This window comes from Colias croceus, chromosome 2 (assembly GCF_905220415.1).
Source record: "Colias croceus chromosome 2, ilColCroc2.1".
Lineage (NCBI taxonomy): Eukaryota > Metazoa > Arthropoda > Insecta > Lepidoptera > Pieridae > Colias > Colias croceus.
Genome location: NC_059538.1, coordinates 565,473 through 581,331, shown reverse-complemented (window position 1 = coordinate 581,331; position 15,859 = coordinate 565,473). Strand labels below are relative to the sequence as shown.

The 15,859-nt window shown below is 32.7% G+C and overlaps 4 protein-coding genes across 4 annotated transcripts; 2 read left to right on the top strand and 2 right to left on the bottom strand.

Moving 5' to 3' along the window:
* Positions 1-299: 299 nt before the first annotated feature.
* On the top strand, positions 300-3,517 carry LOC123700810 (box C/D snoRNA protein 1). The gene is made up of 5 exons (XM_045648157.1): positions 300-577; positions 657-933; positions 1,295-1,613; positions 2,794-2,946; positions 3,099-3,517. The coding sequence occupies exons 1-5, from the start codon at positions 516-518 to the stop codon at positions 3,365-3,367; spliced, it is 1,080 nt and encodes a 359-aa protein (XP_045504113.1). The 5' UTR covers positions 300-515; the 3' UTR covers positions 3,368-3,517.
* A 1,379-nt stretch (positions 3,518-4,896) lies between these two features.
* On the bottom strand, positions 4,897-6,978 carry LOC123700801 (nudC domain-containing protein 1). Its single transcript, XM_045648144.1, has 2 exons — positions 5,628-6,978; positions 4,897-5,411 (listed from the first exon to the last, which is right to left on the bottom strand). Exons 1-2 carry the CDS (start codon positions 6,871-6,873, stop codon positions 4,918-4,920), a joined length of 1,740 nt encoding a protein of 579 aa, XP_045504100.1. The 5' UTR covers positions 6,874-6,978; the 3' UTR covers positions 4,897-4,917.
* Positions 6,979-9,518: 2,540 nt separating this feature from the next.
* LOC123700794 lies at positions 9,519-10,806 on the top strand. Its single transcript, XM_045648132.1, has 4 exons — positions 9,519-9,675; positions 9,784-9,912; positions 10,089-10,244; positions 10,597-10,806. The coding sequence occupies exons 1-4, from the start codon at positions 9,616-9,618 to the stop codon at positions 10,699-10,701; spliced, it is 450 nt and encodes a 149-aa protein (XP_045504088.1). The 5' UTR covers positions 9,519-9,615; the 3' UTR covers positions 10,702-10,806.
* A 384-nt stretch (positions 10,807-11,190) lies between these two features.
* Positions 11,191-14,425, bottom strand: LOC123700787 (vesicle-trafficking protein SEC22b). The gene is made up of 5 exons (XM_045648119.1): positions 14,168-14,425; positions 13,691-13,800; positions 13,219-13,339; positions 12,534-12,735; positions 11,191-12,275 (listed from the first exon to the last, which is right to left on the bottom strand). The coding sequence occupies exons 1-5, from the start codon at positions 14,240-14,242 to the stop codon at positions 12,127-12,129; spliced, it is 657 nt and encodes a 218-aa protein (XP_045504075.1). The 5' UTR covers positions 14,243-14,425; the 3' UTR covers positions 11,191-12,126.
* Positions 14,426-15,859: the final 1,434 nt, after the last annotated feature.

The window sequence follows — 15,859 nt, the reverse complement described above, 5'->3', positions numbered from 1 at the left end:
TTGAAAAATGCACAGAAAAATGTGAAGAGCACATGCACAGAGTAATTATTAATGATAGGGTGACGAGTGACAACAGACAAACCACTAAAATATTTTACACAGTACTATCATAATTTGATTATTGATAATATTTAAGTCCATATATGCGTTCACGGTGAGCTTAGTTCAATGTTATGTACAACAGAATATGTATTAAGATAAATTTTGGGGCATTCCATGTAACTTCTCCTTAGCTTTGAACGTTGGCCGTTGCAGTTGACATTTGACATATCAACGATCACTGCAGTCTTGATCACAGTCAACCACAGTCAACGATCAACACAACGATCAAGTCATTGGATCAAGCCAATTAGGATCAAGCATGCGATTGCGATTGTCATTTGTCACATTGTACACGCCGAGATTGAAAAATCAAAACAAATAAAGTAACCTCGATAAAGTTGTATAATTGAATATAATTGAATCCCAGCGGTACCTATTCATGTTGCATTAAATATTTAAATTAAAATTTGAATATGGTGTTTGGAAGCGTTTCGTCGTCATCAGACAGTGAATCTGAAAGTGAAGGTATTGCAAGGTTAGTTTTCATAAACAAACCAGTAAATAGATAATGACTTTACAAACTATTATCTAACTAATTTCTTTAAAATATCCAGGTTAGGAGATTGCGAGGTATGTGGAAAGAATAAAGCCAAGTATACATGTCCGAGATGTGAAGTCAAAACGTGTTGCTTAGACTGCGTGAGGATACATAAAGCAGAATTAGAATGCAATGGGATCAGAGATCGGACGAAATTCGTTAGGATAAAGGACTTTACAGACACTGATTTGTTAAGTGACTACAGGTTATTGGAGGAATGTGCTCGTTTTGTGTATGCCGTGAAAAGAGATGAGAAGAAAAAGTTTACGAGGATTGACAAAGACTTGCCGATTGTAAGTAGTGTTAATTTTTTAATGATTTGATGCAAGCTCTATAAGTATAGAAATTAATTGGAGACACCAAATTGTGTCTGTGCTTATCTGAATGAATGTTAAATATTATAAAATTAACAAACCTTTAATTAAGTTTCTTTAATTTTTAGAGTATTTGGTCATTGTTAATAATCCTAAACATTAAAATGTAATCGTTGGAAGAAATATATTGCATATAAATTTCAATTTTCATCTTGAAATATCAAAATATGGCATTATTAACCATAAAATAAATAATTATAGTCAAATAGTTTAACATAAATAGTAGTTTGACCAGTTTTTAGTCATATCGATTTCTATAATCAATATTTTTCTGTTGCAGCATTTATATAAACTCAAGTTAGCAGCAAGGAAACGGGGGATTGTTTTACAATTTTTAGCCAGAAACTTTACTAGGAACCAAGTGAATACTACAAAGTATGAATTCAAGAAACATATAATTAACTGGAGGATAGAATGGATGTTTCCAAATGTGGAGGGCATTCCTTTAAAGTTTGTTGATGAGAAATGTCCGGAAAATAGAAAATTATCTGATCTGTTGGATAAATACTTGAACCCCGATGGAGTACCTTTTGAAGGGTCTAAAGCTTTGGCATTTTATAGATCAGCTGGACTTAGTGGTGTTAAAGTTTTATTAAAAGGTAAAAATAATTTAATTTAAAAAATTGGTTGTTTGTAAAGTAGGTTTACGATCGAGATGTTTACGTGATAACGTCTTATGATGAGATGAGACGGGAGATCAGTCCGTCTCTCTCTCGTTATACCTGCGATCGCGCTCGTGAGGTTTTGGCGTGACCCAAGTTTCTGAACATGTCACCCGACTAAAACAATTTTAAAGACGTTATCACGTCAAAATGTTTTTACTATTTTAGTTTATGATAACTATCACGTTGCTTTAATAAAATTATTTGGCACTCTGTTAAATAATTTCCTGTAAGCTGTGGCCTTAGATTATGGATTGGTCTCCGCGCGCGCGCTACGACTAGATACCGCTCCACCTAAAAACAATAGCTCCGTGAGTGCGGCAACTCAGTTCTGTAGTGTGTGTAAGGCGATTTGTAAGGACGCTAGTGTGTGTGAAGAATTGTACTGCCAGCTACATAAATTTTACCCCATAAATGGGAAATGGGCTATCTTGGAAAGAAGTTTGAAAAATATTTTTATTTCATTTTGGCCTTGCCGGGAATCGAACCCATGAACATGTGACTCAAATCCACTTGCGATGCCACTATACTATCACAAAGGTTTTTTAAAAGTAAAAAAGCGGTAATAAAAAAATAACATATACCTATATGAGTCAGTTAAACAAGGTTAAACAGAAATAAATTATTGTTATTATCATTTTTTTATAATATGCGTTAGTAATAGAAAAAAAAAGCATTATGAATAAAATAAGTTCAAATTAAAAGTGTGTTTTTGGGATATGCAGTACGGCAACACTAAATGTCGTCGTATTTTCGTAAACAACATTTTCAAAGTACAGGTGAAATATTGAATAATACGATTATTCCTGATGGTACGTAATCCCAGTGTCTTTCTTATTATTTGTTGAATTTTTTTTAAACAGTTTTATGGCACAAACAGGCATTTTACTTCAGGTTTTGTCCAAAATCTTGAAACTATCGGTACGCCCTCTCCACACAATGCTTGTGACACGACTGGCTCGGGTACGCCGATTTCGGCGTACTTTTAGTTGCCGCATTTTTCGAGTACGCCGGCGGTATCTAGTCGTAGCGCGCGCGGAGACCAATCCATAATCTAAGGCTGTGGCTATGTATGATTAAAAATTTAGTCTAATCAGGTTTTTTACATATTTTTTAGCTGAAAAAGTGAAAGGATCTCAAAAGAAGTTTTTTGAACTGGACCCAGCAGAATCAGTGTGTGAAAATTTGTCAGGGAAATGTATTATCGAGTTTCCCATTATATTTGTGGTACTTAAAGATCACGCATATAACTTTGAAATCATCACACCAGGTACTTACGGTTTTATTTATTTTCTGTTTTCTTGACAAAAATTAGCATTAGTCCTTGTCCAAGGTTCCGTAATAAATACATTTGAGAATTCAAAACAACAACAACAAACTCAAATATTTTCTAATAGTTTTAAAGGCCAATTTTTTTTACAGAAGATGAATTTGATTATGACAAAAGTGAACCTACTGAAGCAAATGTTCAAGAAAGTCAATCTAATGTTAATACTGACAGTAAACCAGAAAGCAGTAAAAATGGTTATAAGAAACGTCTCTTGCTAACTGAAAAGATCGCACAAGAGAAGAAAGAAGAAATAGAAAAAGAGATCAAGGAACAAAGAAAGAAGAAGCCTAAGAATCTTTTGTTCACCACTGGATATTCGTCAGAAGAGAGTATACACACTGATAGTGATGGTGAAACTTAATTGTATAAAAGTACATAATAATTGAAATATATTAGGAAAAGATAAATCATTCCATTATTATGGAACCTTCCATTTCTACATTACAAAAATAAGACAAATTGTAACTTAAAAATTCTAAAAAAAGGGCTTTTGAGCCATATTTGCCTATTACTTTGATTGGCTCGAAAGCTATTTAAAAAATCGTCAACAATACGTAGAAATAGCCCACGCACACTCGGATCTAAACGTTAGAATGCACAGATCCACTCCTAAATATAACAGAAGTGGAGTGCCACAAGGAAGCGTCCTTGGACCTTTATTATTCCTCCTCTATATAAACGATTTGCCCAATATAACACCGCATAAATGTGTACTGTTTGCTGACGACGTATCAATTATCATTGCCGATAACAATCTTACTGACTACCAATCCGTTATTAATAACACAATTAAAAATATAATAGAATGGTTAGAAACTAATGATTTAACTATTAATATAGGTAAAACAAACTTTATTCAATTTCACAATTATAAAAATAAAACAACCCCACTACATTTAACTTTTCGTGGAACATCAATGACCGAGCTTGCAGAAACTAAGTTCTTAGGTGTTATTATTGACAAGAATTGTAATTGGAAATCGCAAATTCAAACAGTTGCATCACGACTTCATAGATTCGTGTATGCTCTTAGAAAATTACGTAATGTGGTTTCAGAAAGGGCTGCTACTGTTGCTTACCACGGCTATGTTGGCTCTATATTGAGATATGGCATTTTAATATGGGGTAATTCTACTGAAGTACACCAAGCTTTTCTAGCTCAAAAGAAGTGTGTCAGAGCTATAACAGGAATAGGACCCCTCGATAGTTGCAGACCGATGTTTCGAAGGTTACAGATCCTGACTGTAGCTTGCCTTTATATTCTCGAGATAGCTCTTTTCGTAAAAAAGCATACAGCTCATTTTGTTACTTTTGAAAAAGACAGCCTGTTTCAGACTAGGGATCCCACCCGACTACGCTTCCCCATGTGTAAATCAAAATTATTTTGTGCCAATTGTCAAGGAATGGCTATAAAAATTTATAATCACTTTCCCGCAAATATAAGGAGTTGTAATCTTAATAAATTTAAATGGAGGATTGCTGCATTTCTTAAACAAAAATGCTTTTATACGGTAAATGAATTTCTAGCATATAAGATAAACGAGGACTTGGCTTAGGCTTAAATAAATAAAAATTGACATAATATTTATTTATAATAATTTTATTAATATAATTTTGCAATGTACCTATTGAGATCTAGTGTTGTGTGATATTGTATAATGTAATTGATAATTTAAGATATTTGATTTTGTAATATTATTTAATGTAATTTATAATTTAAATAATTTGCACGCTCAACTACGAGCAGAATGTCTAAGCACCTATACAATTTGTACCTCAGCTATATGTAACTACATTCAGCAAATAAAGACAATTTGAATTTGAATTTGAATTTGAATTACATTGACTTGTAAATACTACTGGACAGAGATGTGAAATAAAAACCAATCATACATTAAAATAACATTTTATTTACAACATCTCAATAACAAGTAACTTCTTCTCTGTTAGAATAAACAAATATTCGTTTGTCGCGTTTATACCTACCACTTCACCGTTCTTCTCAACATTTAATACATATTGCTGGCCAACTTTGACATTCTTCATTGACCCACCGGTTCGTTTTCGTAATTGACAGTTTGAGTTGTTTGTACTTTTGTAAATAAATACATGTCTTGAAGCTTCACATACTACACTGTAGGCGAAATTGGGTGGGCATGTTACGAATTTTCTGTTCTGTTTTGATGATTGGACGTAACCAAATGCCATGAGGGTTCCTTGATGTTTAATAGGCCAGGTTTCTGAGTTAATAAGTTGGGAGTATGGCTGCCATATGCATGCATCGACATCATGTCTGAGGCAGAGAGCTGGCACTTCTTGTGTTTCCAGTTTCAGACTAAACAAATATTGGTGAACGCTGAGTGGAACTCTGTGGGTTATGGTGTGGTTTGTAGCATCCAATCGAACTGAAAAAATAATAAATTAAGTATGTACAGAGAAAAAGTTTTCTTCACAATTTTCTGTTTTTATTTTTATGTTACATAAATTAAGATCTATTTATGAAGTGGGATAAATTAAAAACAAGTATAAACTAATATAAGACCAATATTAAAAGAAGATGAATAAATTATCAATTTGACTGTCATCTGTAATAAGTAAAATTTATTAAAATAATTACATACCCAATACAGTGTCCTCTTCAGAAGCAGCATCACATTCCTCCAGCTCCTGTGTAGAAAGACCAGGTACGGACTGATCAGCCGCTTTTACTTCTGTCTCCGCACACAAGTGCATTAACCGTCTATGAACTTCCTCCACCAGACTAGGGTCCAAGATCTGCTCACCAGTCTTGTCCCCACCCTCGATCAGCTCATCCCACATCATACTCTCAGATTTCGTCATCAAAACATCAACTTGGCCGCTCTCTCCAACATTCCATGTAGTCAACTCGCTGTCTACTTTATTTTTCAACTTGCCGCATACAAAATCTTTACCAGCATAACTTATCTTTACATTCATAGGAGTTACATTCACATGTAAGAGCTTCTTATCAAAATTACTTTCCAATTGTAAAGTTATAGTTATATCATCTGCTGTTTGGAGCCATGTGTAAACAATCTGCCGAGGTTGCTCCTTCTTGGGCTCACTTATATCATTTTCTGAATCTTGTGTAAATTTAAATAAATTATCTGAAGCTATGTACAATGCTGAACAGCTTCCTTCAATTGCTGCGTAATGCACAATGCCTTTACCTTGAACCTGTTTTGTTGCAGCCTGCACCCACCCTTGGCCATCGTTTTCAAAAGTAATCCATGTTAAAACAGAGTTAAAATGTTTATCATTCTGCTCTACAGATTGCAGAAGACAGTGCAGCACTTCTTTATTATCCTTTGTTTGCACTCTTGAATCAACAACTACAAAATACTTGCCATCACCAAGGGCCAAACTGGAATGTGCTGTGTTCCATGGTTGCTTTTCCGTCGCAGGTTTATTCCGTAATCCTGTATCCACAATATGTAAATAGCCTGTACCATCACTTATAACAGCCAGCGTACATGAAGGGAATAATAAGCATAAGTTAAAATGGCCTGATTTTCTTTCAACGTGCGCTGGAACATCGTAGACAATGGCTTGTTGGAACGTACTGTTAATATTCTCAAACGTAATGTTCCGAACTTGTTGTTTATTGTCGATGTAGTAGTAATTGAACGCGTGGTCCCAGTGATCAATTATGAGGTGATTATGAAGCGCAAAGAGCTTAGCATGGACGAAGGAGAATTGAACTTCATCGGGATATAGCCTGTCTACTGGTGAGATTAGTTCCAAACTGTGTTGGGCCAGTGCGTTGAGATTTAACTTGTATCCTTCGAATTCGTGATCCAGTAATCGGCGATTTGGTCGCAGTTCAACTAAGTTAGATGGAGGCATTTTCTTTTTCTATACACAAATGTTATTCTGAATGTAATGTTTACTTTTTATAGTAATTTTTGCAATATGCTTGCACCGCCATACACCGTAAATATTATTTTTATTTATGACTAATGACATTGACAATGACAGTATTTGAAAATTCATAGGTAACTACAGATTATTAAAAAATGTCAATTAGATTTATCTGCGATTGCATTATTTATTCAATAAATTTATTATTTTTTAATAATTACACTTTCTAAAGGTACAGTAAGTACCTGTAATAATGTGAATAATATACTACTACGGTCTAGAAAATTTTGAATACAGTCTGTGAATATGTTATGAATAACGTCAAACGTCAGTGTCAGCTGTGGCTTGTGACTGTCAACTGTACTTGTCTAAGAGCAATTAACCTATAGAGTACTTGTATCGAGCGTATACAATTTACATATATTTGTTTCTCTCTATCTAAAGAAAACGTCGTATGAAAGAATGAGACAGCTATAGACAATAAGCTACGTTTCAACATAGTCATGGCACCATTTTTACTATAGGTACGTATTTAGATAGATAGAAGGTGATAGTGATGGGATGTGCTTCAATCGATAAAATCGTGAATGTATTTTGCATTTACGGTTTCGTGAAATAATAAATAATAAAAAAACAAAACTTATAATTAATTTCAGTTGAATACATTATTTGTTTAATCCTACGTATATAATAAATGCGAAATTATGTGAGAAGGGATGTTACTCTTTCACTGCGGAACCGATTACAATGAAATTTTGTACATACACACATAGGTTAGGTTTTATCCCGGAAATCCCACGTGAACGGGAACTGTGCAGGATTTTCTTTAAAAACGCGGGCGGAAAAGTAGTACATTATAAAAGAAATTTTAAAACTTGAAATGTAATTTAAAATAAAGAAGGAAATGATGATAAAGTTAAAGGAGTGAGGAGAAAGGCACAGTCAGCATGAAGGAATCATGCAGCATTTTAACAAGTTAATAAAAGGACAGTCTTAATGAAAACATTTTCCTAACATCCTACTAATAAATCGAAAGTTTGTGAGGATGGATGTTTGTTACTCTTTCACGCGAATACTACTAAACCGATTACAATGAAATTTGGAAAAATTACTTTTGATCCCGTAAATCCAACAGGAATGGGAACTATGCGGGTTTTTCTTTGAAAACGCATGTATATTAAGTATGTATTTCAATAGTAGTTTCTCATCTATGAGAACTGTCATTTAATCAACCGTTTAATTTTCACATAGTTACACATTTAAAGTAGGTAACTTATGTGTAAAAAATTTCAAAATAAAAATTCACTCTCTTTAATCAAATGTATTTATTATCTACAGGAACAAAAAAAAACGTAAGCGTAATGCCTCCTCCACACTACTCGCGAAGTTCCTCGGCGAAGTACTCGGCCGAAGTTGACTGAAGTCCGCGGTGCTACACTACACACTCGTTCAACTTCGCGAGGAACGCATACGTTCATATTCAGAACGAACTTCAGGTAACTTCGTGCCCTTTGACTCGGGCGCAAAAACCGAAAACAAACGGAAGTCGGCCGAGGCGAGGTAAAGTTGGACGAAGTAAGCCGAAGTGCCTCTCTACACTATTCTATTCGTCTAACCTCGTTCAACTTCGCGAGTAGTGTGGAGGAGGCATAAGATTGCACAATTCTTCTAGAGTATCCATCTTGATAACACGTAGGCTCGAAATGCAGTGAACACAATATTGCAAATTGTGGCGGCGTCCAATCAACTCATGTCTCACGTTTTATACCCATTTTTTATTTAGCTCTGGAAATCTAAAACAAAATGAATTTATTAATAATCTGAAAGAGAAATTAATAAACAACAAACGAAAACTAAAACACATAGGGCAAATAAAACAACCACGTGGTATGTTTTATTTTCCTGCGGTAAAAAATTTACATCTATTATTTGCAACAACAACTACATATAAATCTGATTTATGAAACAAAATAAATAAATCAACGTTAATATGAAATAGATTTTTTGTCATAAATCGATAATATACGCTAGATGTGTTACAACACTACGGTGGTAAACAAAATGCCAAACGTGATATTATTGTGACGTTTTTTAAAAATTATTTCATTATTTTATATTCCACAACCCCATAAAGTGGGTAAATGTTACAGTTACAACATAAAATTACAAAAAAGCGCTTGATAAAACCTTCAAATAGGTTTAAAACATAAATATTTATCAATTTGATGAAAATCACTTACCGATGGAAAGATATTTTTACATTGTTTTTATCCAAAACTCCCATTCGACTAGTGATAGCCGGTTGCTAAACATACAATAGTTATTTTAGCACACTGACAAATAAAAAGAAACACTGTACACTTTATATTTTCTAAATATTTCGTTAAAAACACTTGACGCACTGAGCCCACCAGCTGGTTGGAAAACAAACTGACTGCCGGCGCGCTACGTTTGAAGACAGTGCAGATACTCTATCGCTATCTCAATCTGGCTTATGCTGTTATTGACTAAGAGTAAGTAGATTAGAAAATATGTATTTTGTTCTGTCTTAATATAAGAACTCTATAGGTTAATTGCTCTTAGGTACTTGTGAGTTGTAATTTGAGTGGTGTTTGTTTGAAATTGTTTGTTTACTTTTCAAATTTCAACATGGATAAATTCAAATTTCAATAATTTATCATAAAAACTATCCTTTAATTAGCTTAAAGAGAATAATAAACTTTTACAATGGCTTGTGACAAGTACAATTCGTATCGTAATGAAAAATTTTCAGAACAAACACCATTTGTTAGTTTGTTTTACTAACATTTGCGTTATTATATTTAAAAATATACATTAGAATAAGATTTACTCTAAGTACTTGTGTACTAAACATATTTTTTAATCCCTTTTTAGGAGGATTTCTTTTTCTTTGGTACTGTACGTGATTTAGAACATAAAATAACAATTAATAAGGATGGTATTTTTCGATGTCGTACTGTTGGAATACTGCAAAGTCTAAATGGTCATTTTTATTTGAGCGATGTAAGTTTTGTTGAAAACGTTATCTACTATAAGAAATACTAATTAAAAAACCAAAAACACAATAACTTGTATTATGATACTTATAACCTTTTAAAAAATTGTTATGAAGTTATGAACAAAATTTCATAATATTATGTTAGAATAGAATTTTAATCTAAAATAATTCTCAATTTTAGATTGACGACAATTCTAAAGCTGACTCACGAAAACTGCTCATAAATATAGCATATTTAAGGAGCAGTATGCCGTCTAGTGTAATACCAAATGGAGTTCAAATTTTTGGCACAATTGAATGGCATGAGAAACCAGTATTATTTGCTAACATATTGCAGGTGATTAAAAAATCTGAGTAATAGAATAATAATATATTAAAACAATATTTTTACATAGTCAATTACTTTATCATCTATATCAGTCTATTAGGGGCTTAACACTATTCAACCCTTTTGTGTTTATCTTTAAAAAAATGTAGCCTATGTTGTACCAAATTTCATCCAAATCAGTAAAATGGACAACTAACAGACATTGTAACAAACACACTACCAAATATTAACATTTATGTTGTGGGACTAGGTCGATTTGTGTAATAATGTCCTATAATATTTATTTATTTATTTATCAAAGTCGAGTCAGGAAATTCATATTATTTAAATTATGTAAAAAAATGTTTGTTTCATGTTAAAGGTCCTAAGCCTTCCAATGGCTATACGTTTGAAGAATGCCATAACTGGAATAACCAACATACACTTGGCCACACGTAAAAAGGATTGTGAAGAAAATGTATTATAGTTATTTTTATCTAGTTGAAAGTGCTGTGATATTTGAATTTATTATGACTTTCATCATGTTTTAATAAGTATTTGGTTTGATAATAATAAAAATAAAGTTAAGTTAGTTAAGCAATATATCTATCACACCTTTCATAATTTTTATTAATTAAAAAATAAAAATATGTGTGGTACTCGAGAACTGCCGCGGTAAAGCTATTGCATAGCATCGCATCGCTCTGCCGGTTGGAGTGGAGTGTGTTAGGATATAAAGTCACAGACTTTGAGCGCGGTTACGGAATTTTTACATTCGGTCACCGCGCTCAAAGTCTGTGATAAAAGCTATGCAATAAAAATATTATTAAGCATCTTCTAACCTGTTTCTTACGATAAAGCAATGTGTCAGGTAAGCAGAAGTGTTTCGAATTTTTTCTTTTAATAAAAAAAAGTAAAAACGTTCATGAAATAAAAATTGTTTATAAATAAAACATTTATAAATAAAACAACAAAATTTGAAAAGAAGGCATTTATTATATCTTAAATAAATATATTTAATAACAAGAGATGTAAACATTTACAACATTCCCCCACCCTCTGCAGGATATAAAAATAATTGGGATACATGCACCATCAAGCCATTTTTCTGCAACTTGCGCTGTGCTTTGTCAACTTAATTATATTTCTTTTATTTAATGGTCAAGACAAATGATTATATTGCAAAATGTTCAAACAGTAACAATTTTTTGGAATCAAAATTAAAAAAAAAAAATTGTAGTATATACAACTTTAAGATAGTAAATATTGTAACATATTTTTTTATCTTTAGTAGATTCTTTCGTGGAAAATAATATTACTAATAATAAATTATAATTTATCTACAATTTTGGCAGAATGTTCTACAATCTAGAAGAAATTATATACAGTTTGTTTTAGTAACAATGAGATTTTGTCTCAATATTGAATAAAATATCAATGAAGTTTGTAGATATTAAAAATACTATTTTTAATACTTATTGATTACGTTAAATCTATGTCTTTTTTTCATCATCATCATCAGCCCATATATAAATTTTAAATGTTGTCAATATTGCAAAATAATCATTTGTGAAACAAACCGTAGGTGTATTGATGGAATGCATTTAAAAACTTTCCTTAACATCATTTAGGATAAATTTAGGTTCAGTCAATGAGAAAAACCATAAATTATACTATATGTATCTTTCACTAAGTCAGTGGATTGCTAGAATTTTTTTATAAACAAGCATGTATTAACATGACACTTATAAATTTTAGACTAGAAGCAGTTTTTAAGAAAAAAAAAAACGAAACATAGTCAAACGCTAATTCCCATGTGCTGTAAAAAAATACCATTATGTATATACCTATATTATATAATTAATTCATACAAAATCCAACTCGTCTACAAATCCACTGACGTTTATCGAACCTACAATATCCAGAAGTACAACACGAACACAAGCAGCACCACTGCGCCTGCGGTCGCTTTCACCAGCATCGACTTGGTGTTGAGGTATGTCGCGTCTTTCTTGTATTTCTGCGACATCATTGATAAGTTCTGCGTTTTCGTGTCCAGTTCTGGAAAAGAAAATTATTGTTTTAAAATCAGTTTTTTTTATTGTTCTTCAGGTATGTGCTGAAAGGTAAGGTTCTTCCATAATTCTAATTAACTCAGAATTGCCCCACTCCTAATTCCATTGGCCAGCATAGTGCATCATATTCAACGGACCGTCAAAGTCACTTTAATTGGCATTTTCCATCTGCAATTGCAAAAAATCTCCCCCTTTCTTTTTCTCTTGACCTATCCCCCTCTTTTTTATATTTCCCCCTGCTCACCGGACAGCACCGCGCCGCGCTGCAGCACGTCGTCGATGTTCTGCATCATGATGCGCTGCACGTCGCCCAGCTGCCCGCCGAGTTGTGCGGCGGCGCCCCCCGCGCGGCGGGCTCGGGCTCCGCCCTCCGCGTACTGCTTGCGAGCGCGCTGCATCCACGTGTCGAACTCGATGAACGTGTAAGGGCGGGTTACTGTGTTAACCTGGAATGGTTTTCAAAACTATTAGCATAAATCTAAGTTCTAGTTGACATACGCGGCTTTTCGCATGGACGTATGATGTGAAATTAATAGTAGTTAAAAGCTGTCTTTAAAATCCATTAAAATGGTTTACTTTCAAACAAGGAACGAACAGACATACTTTTGCACTGTTATTAATTAAAAATTTAAATATGAAGTTAGCTTATAAAGTTTAATCATTGTGCCAAAAACAATTTGTATTATTTGTTTTTTCATTTATAATCTTGTGAAGTTATCAACTCATTGTGACCTAATTAGATGAATAAGTTGCACAATATTTGGGGACAGTTTCACTGCTAGCATATTATGATGTCACAGATAAACTATTTCATACTTCTTCACTTCCAACATAAAATAATTGTAATTTTTTCTGACAAATATTTTTGGATGGTGGATAAATTCACTGTACATTGTCTTTTACAACAACTAAAAACAAACAAAACTTACCCTTTTGCCGTACTGCTGATAGAACTCTTGTGCGATTTCCTCTAAATAACTGAACGCTAGTCGTTTACTGTAATTCCTTTCGCAGAGCACCAGGTAACATATTTCATTCTCTATCAAATAGCTGAAAAATGGATTGAATGTTTGAGTATATTTTGCGCTAACAAAAACCGGTACAGAACTTTTCTTGCTGCAGAATCAATTTTTTTCTATAATTTAAGTCTTCTTATTTTTTGGTTTCAATATATGAATGTTAACGGCAGAAATAATATATACATTTTATAAAACAGTTTACATTAATAAATTACTAGATGATGTTACAAAACAAAATAAATTGCAAATAAATATACCGCTACAAAAAAAAAAACTAAATTATTTTTTAGAATTGAAAAAAATATGACAAATTATCAGATGTTAAACAATAAAATAAATCGCAAATAAAATTAACCAAAAGCGAACCAAAGCCTCAACTCACTGGAACAGATAAGGGCCAGTTTCAATGGAGCAGCGAACGGGAGACTGTGGACTTAACTTCCTAAACAGCATTTTGGCTTGGTTCTGATACTCCAGGATATTGCAGCCGCTCTGCAAATTACCATTGCCGTTAAATTGTTAGTCTATAGTATTGACGAAGTTGTATAATTTTTTTAATTATTATTTTTGAATTTACTAGCAAATTTAATTAATTCATTGGAATAAAAATATGATAGTTATTTTCTTATAAGATTTCTTTCATAACTTTTTTAGTGTGTAGTTTTTGAGGAGATGAAAAAATTAAATAAAAAGCAAAAATAAAATTAAAAAATGCAAATGTATTTGGGTAATATATATGTGTAATGATGGATATTGTGCCAAGAACGTATATGTTGTGAAACGAAGACATGCGATTGTTATAAACAGGTTATTGTAACATAAATCAATTGCAAATAATTTCATTGCTCAATTTTAATACCTGTTCATCTTCTTGCATTGTTGCTGCTAGAGGCAGCCCGTCTACGACCCGGGCGATCATAGTCATTAACACCATTTTTATATACTTTAATAGTCCTCTATATATAAAAATAAATAAATTAACCACATTCAACGTAATTTGTACACTTTCCCTTTATTTTTTCCTTCTCATTATTTATTTCTTTGGAAACAAATGGAATTATTGCACGATTTTGACAGTCCGGTTTACACGTCAATACAAATGACAATGTGACATGTTAGTATTTACACGTCATCTTGTCTATGGAAACTATGAGAAGCGTTCAGTAATTACTAAATTTAATTTTTGTTTATGGTTGAAAAGAGTGGAAAACAGTTACTACATCCGGGTGCACTATTTTTAACCTAAACTATGCTATAATATTGTATATTCTGTTGACTATGTGAATGGTAAATTACGCATAACATTAAAAGCTGTTAGCTAAAAGAGTACGTAAGCATACAGATAGTCTTCGTCTATCATAATTTAGATCGTAGAATATAAAGGAGCCATTTTAAAGATTTAAGTCGAAGTTGTTTCCTATTGGAAGCAGTTCAATAAAAATTTTGGAATTTATCTATTATTTCACAATTGGCATAGTACACAAGGTATATAATATTACAAAAAACTGAGATATATCCATAAAATGCTTATATAATATACCTTTGTTTATAGAGTGATAGAGAAAATGTAATTACAACTTAATGAAAGCAACGTTTTAAATTTTTGATTACTTGAATAGAAAATTGTCTAGTTGCAATCCTGTCGGTATAGAAAAAAACTTAATAAACTGCCCCTGGAGGTGGAGGCTTAAGATGGCTGTGATGGATGACTTCAAAGAAACTGCAAGCATTAACGTATCATTAATTTCTATGTTACGATGCCTAAAGACACATTATATTTTTATTAAATACCTTCCTAATATCAAAAATATAAGACATACCTAAATAATGTTGTCATTGTAGTCGAATCGACTATTGTAGAGTTCAAAAGCAACCAGAAATATCTGTTTGTTACTGGCGTAACTGTCTAACGTCGTTGTTTCAGCGTAGAGACATTTACTAGTACTTTTTTATTTCAATCAATTGTAATTTTTAATGTATTGCTTTCTTAGAATTTATCGATCTATGCACCATACAACAAGACTATAGAAAAGGTAATTTTAACAGATATAAATCGGTTCGATTCCCTGCCTCCCTGGCGTGGCAAGTGAACTTTGAGAAATATTTTTGTAATGTAGTTTTGATTTATTTAAAAAATAATGGATTGTTTCGTTCGAGTACAATTTTCTATCTTCATAAGTATATATTTTTTAAGATTAGGTTCTTACCCTCCATGTGTCATTCAAAATTCCACCCTGTGGCCTGTGTACAGCATGTCTGTATAATTATTATTTACCTACACATGGACAAAAAAAGACGGGTTGCACTCCGGGAGTGCCGGCAGAAGTGAAAACTTGATTATTAACGTTCAGCATGAGCATGTTTGATATCCATACGCTTTTTCGATCAGGTCACGTGTCCTGACGCGAGTTAAAGATTTTATACCCAACGCCGCTAAAGAAGTTTTCACTCCAAAAAATAGATTATCACACTTTCAGATTCGTTAATTTAAGTAAATAGATTTAAAAAAATATCTATGATGTTTGCTCAGAAATGAAGCCCAAATAGTAAG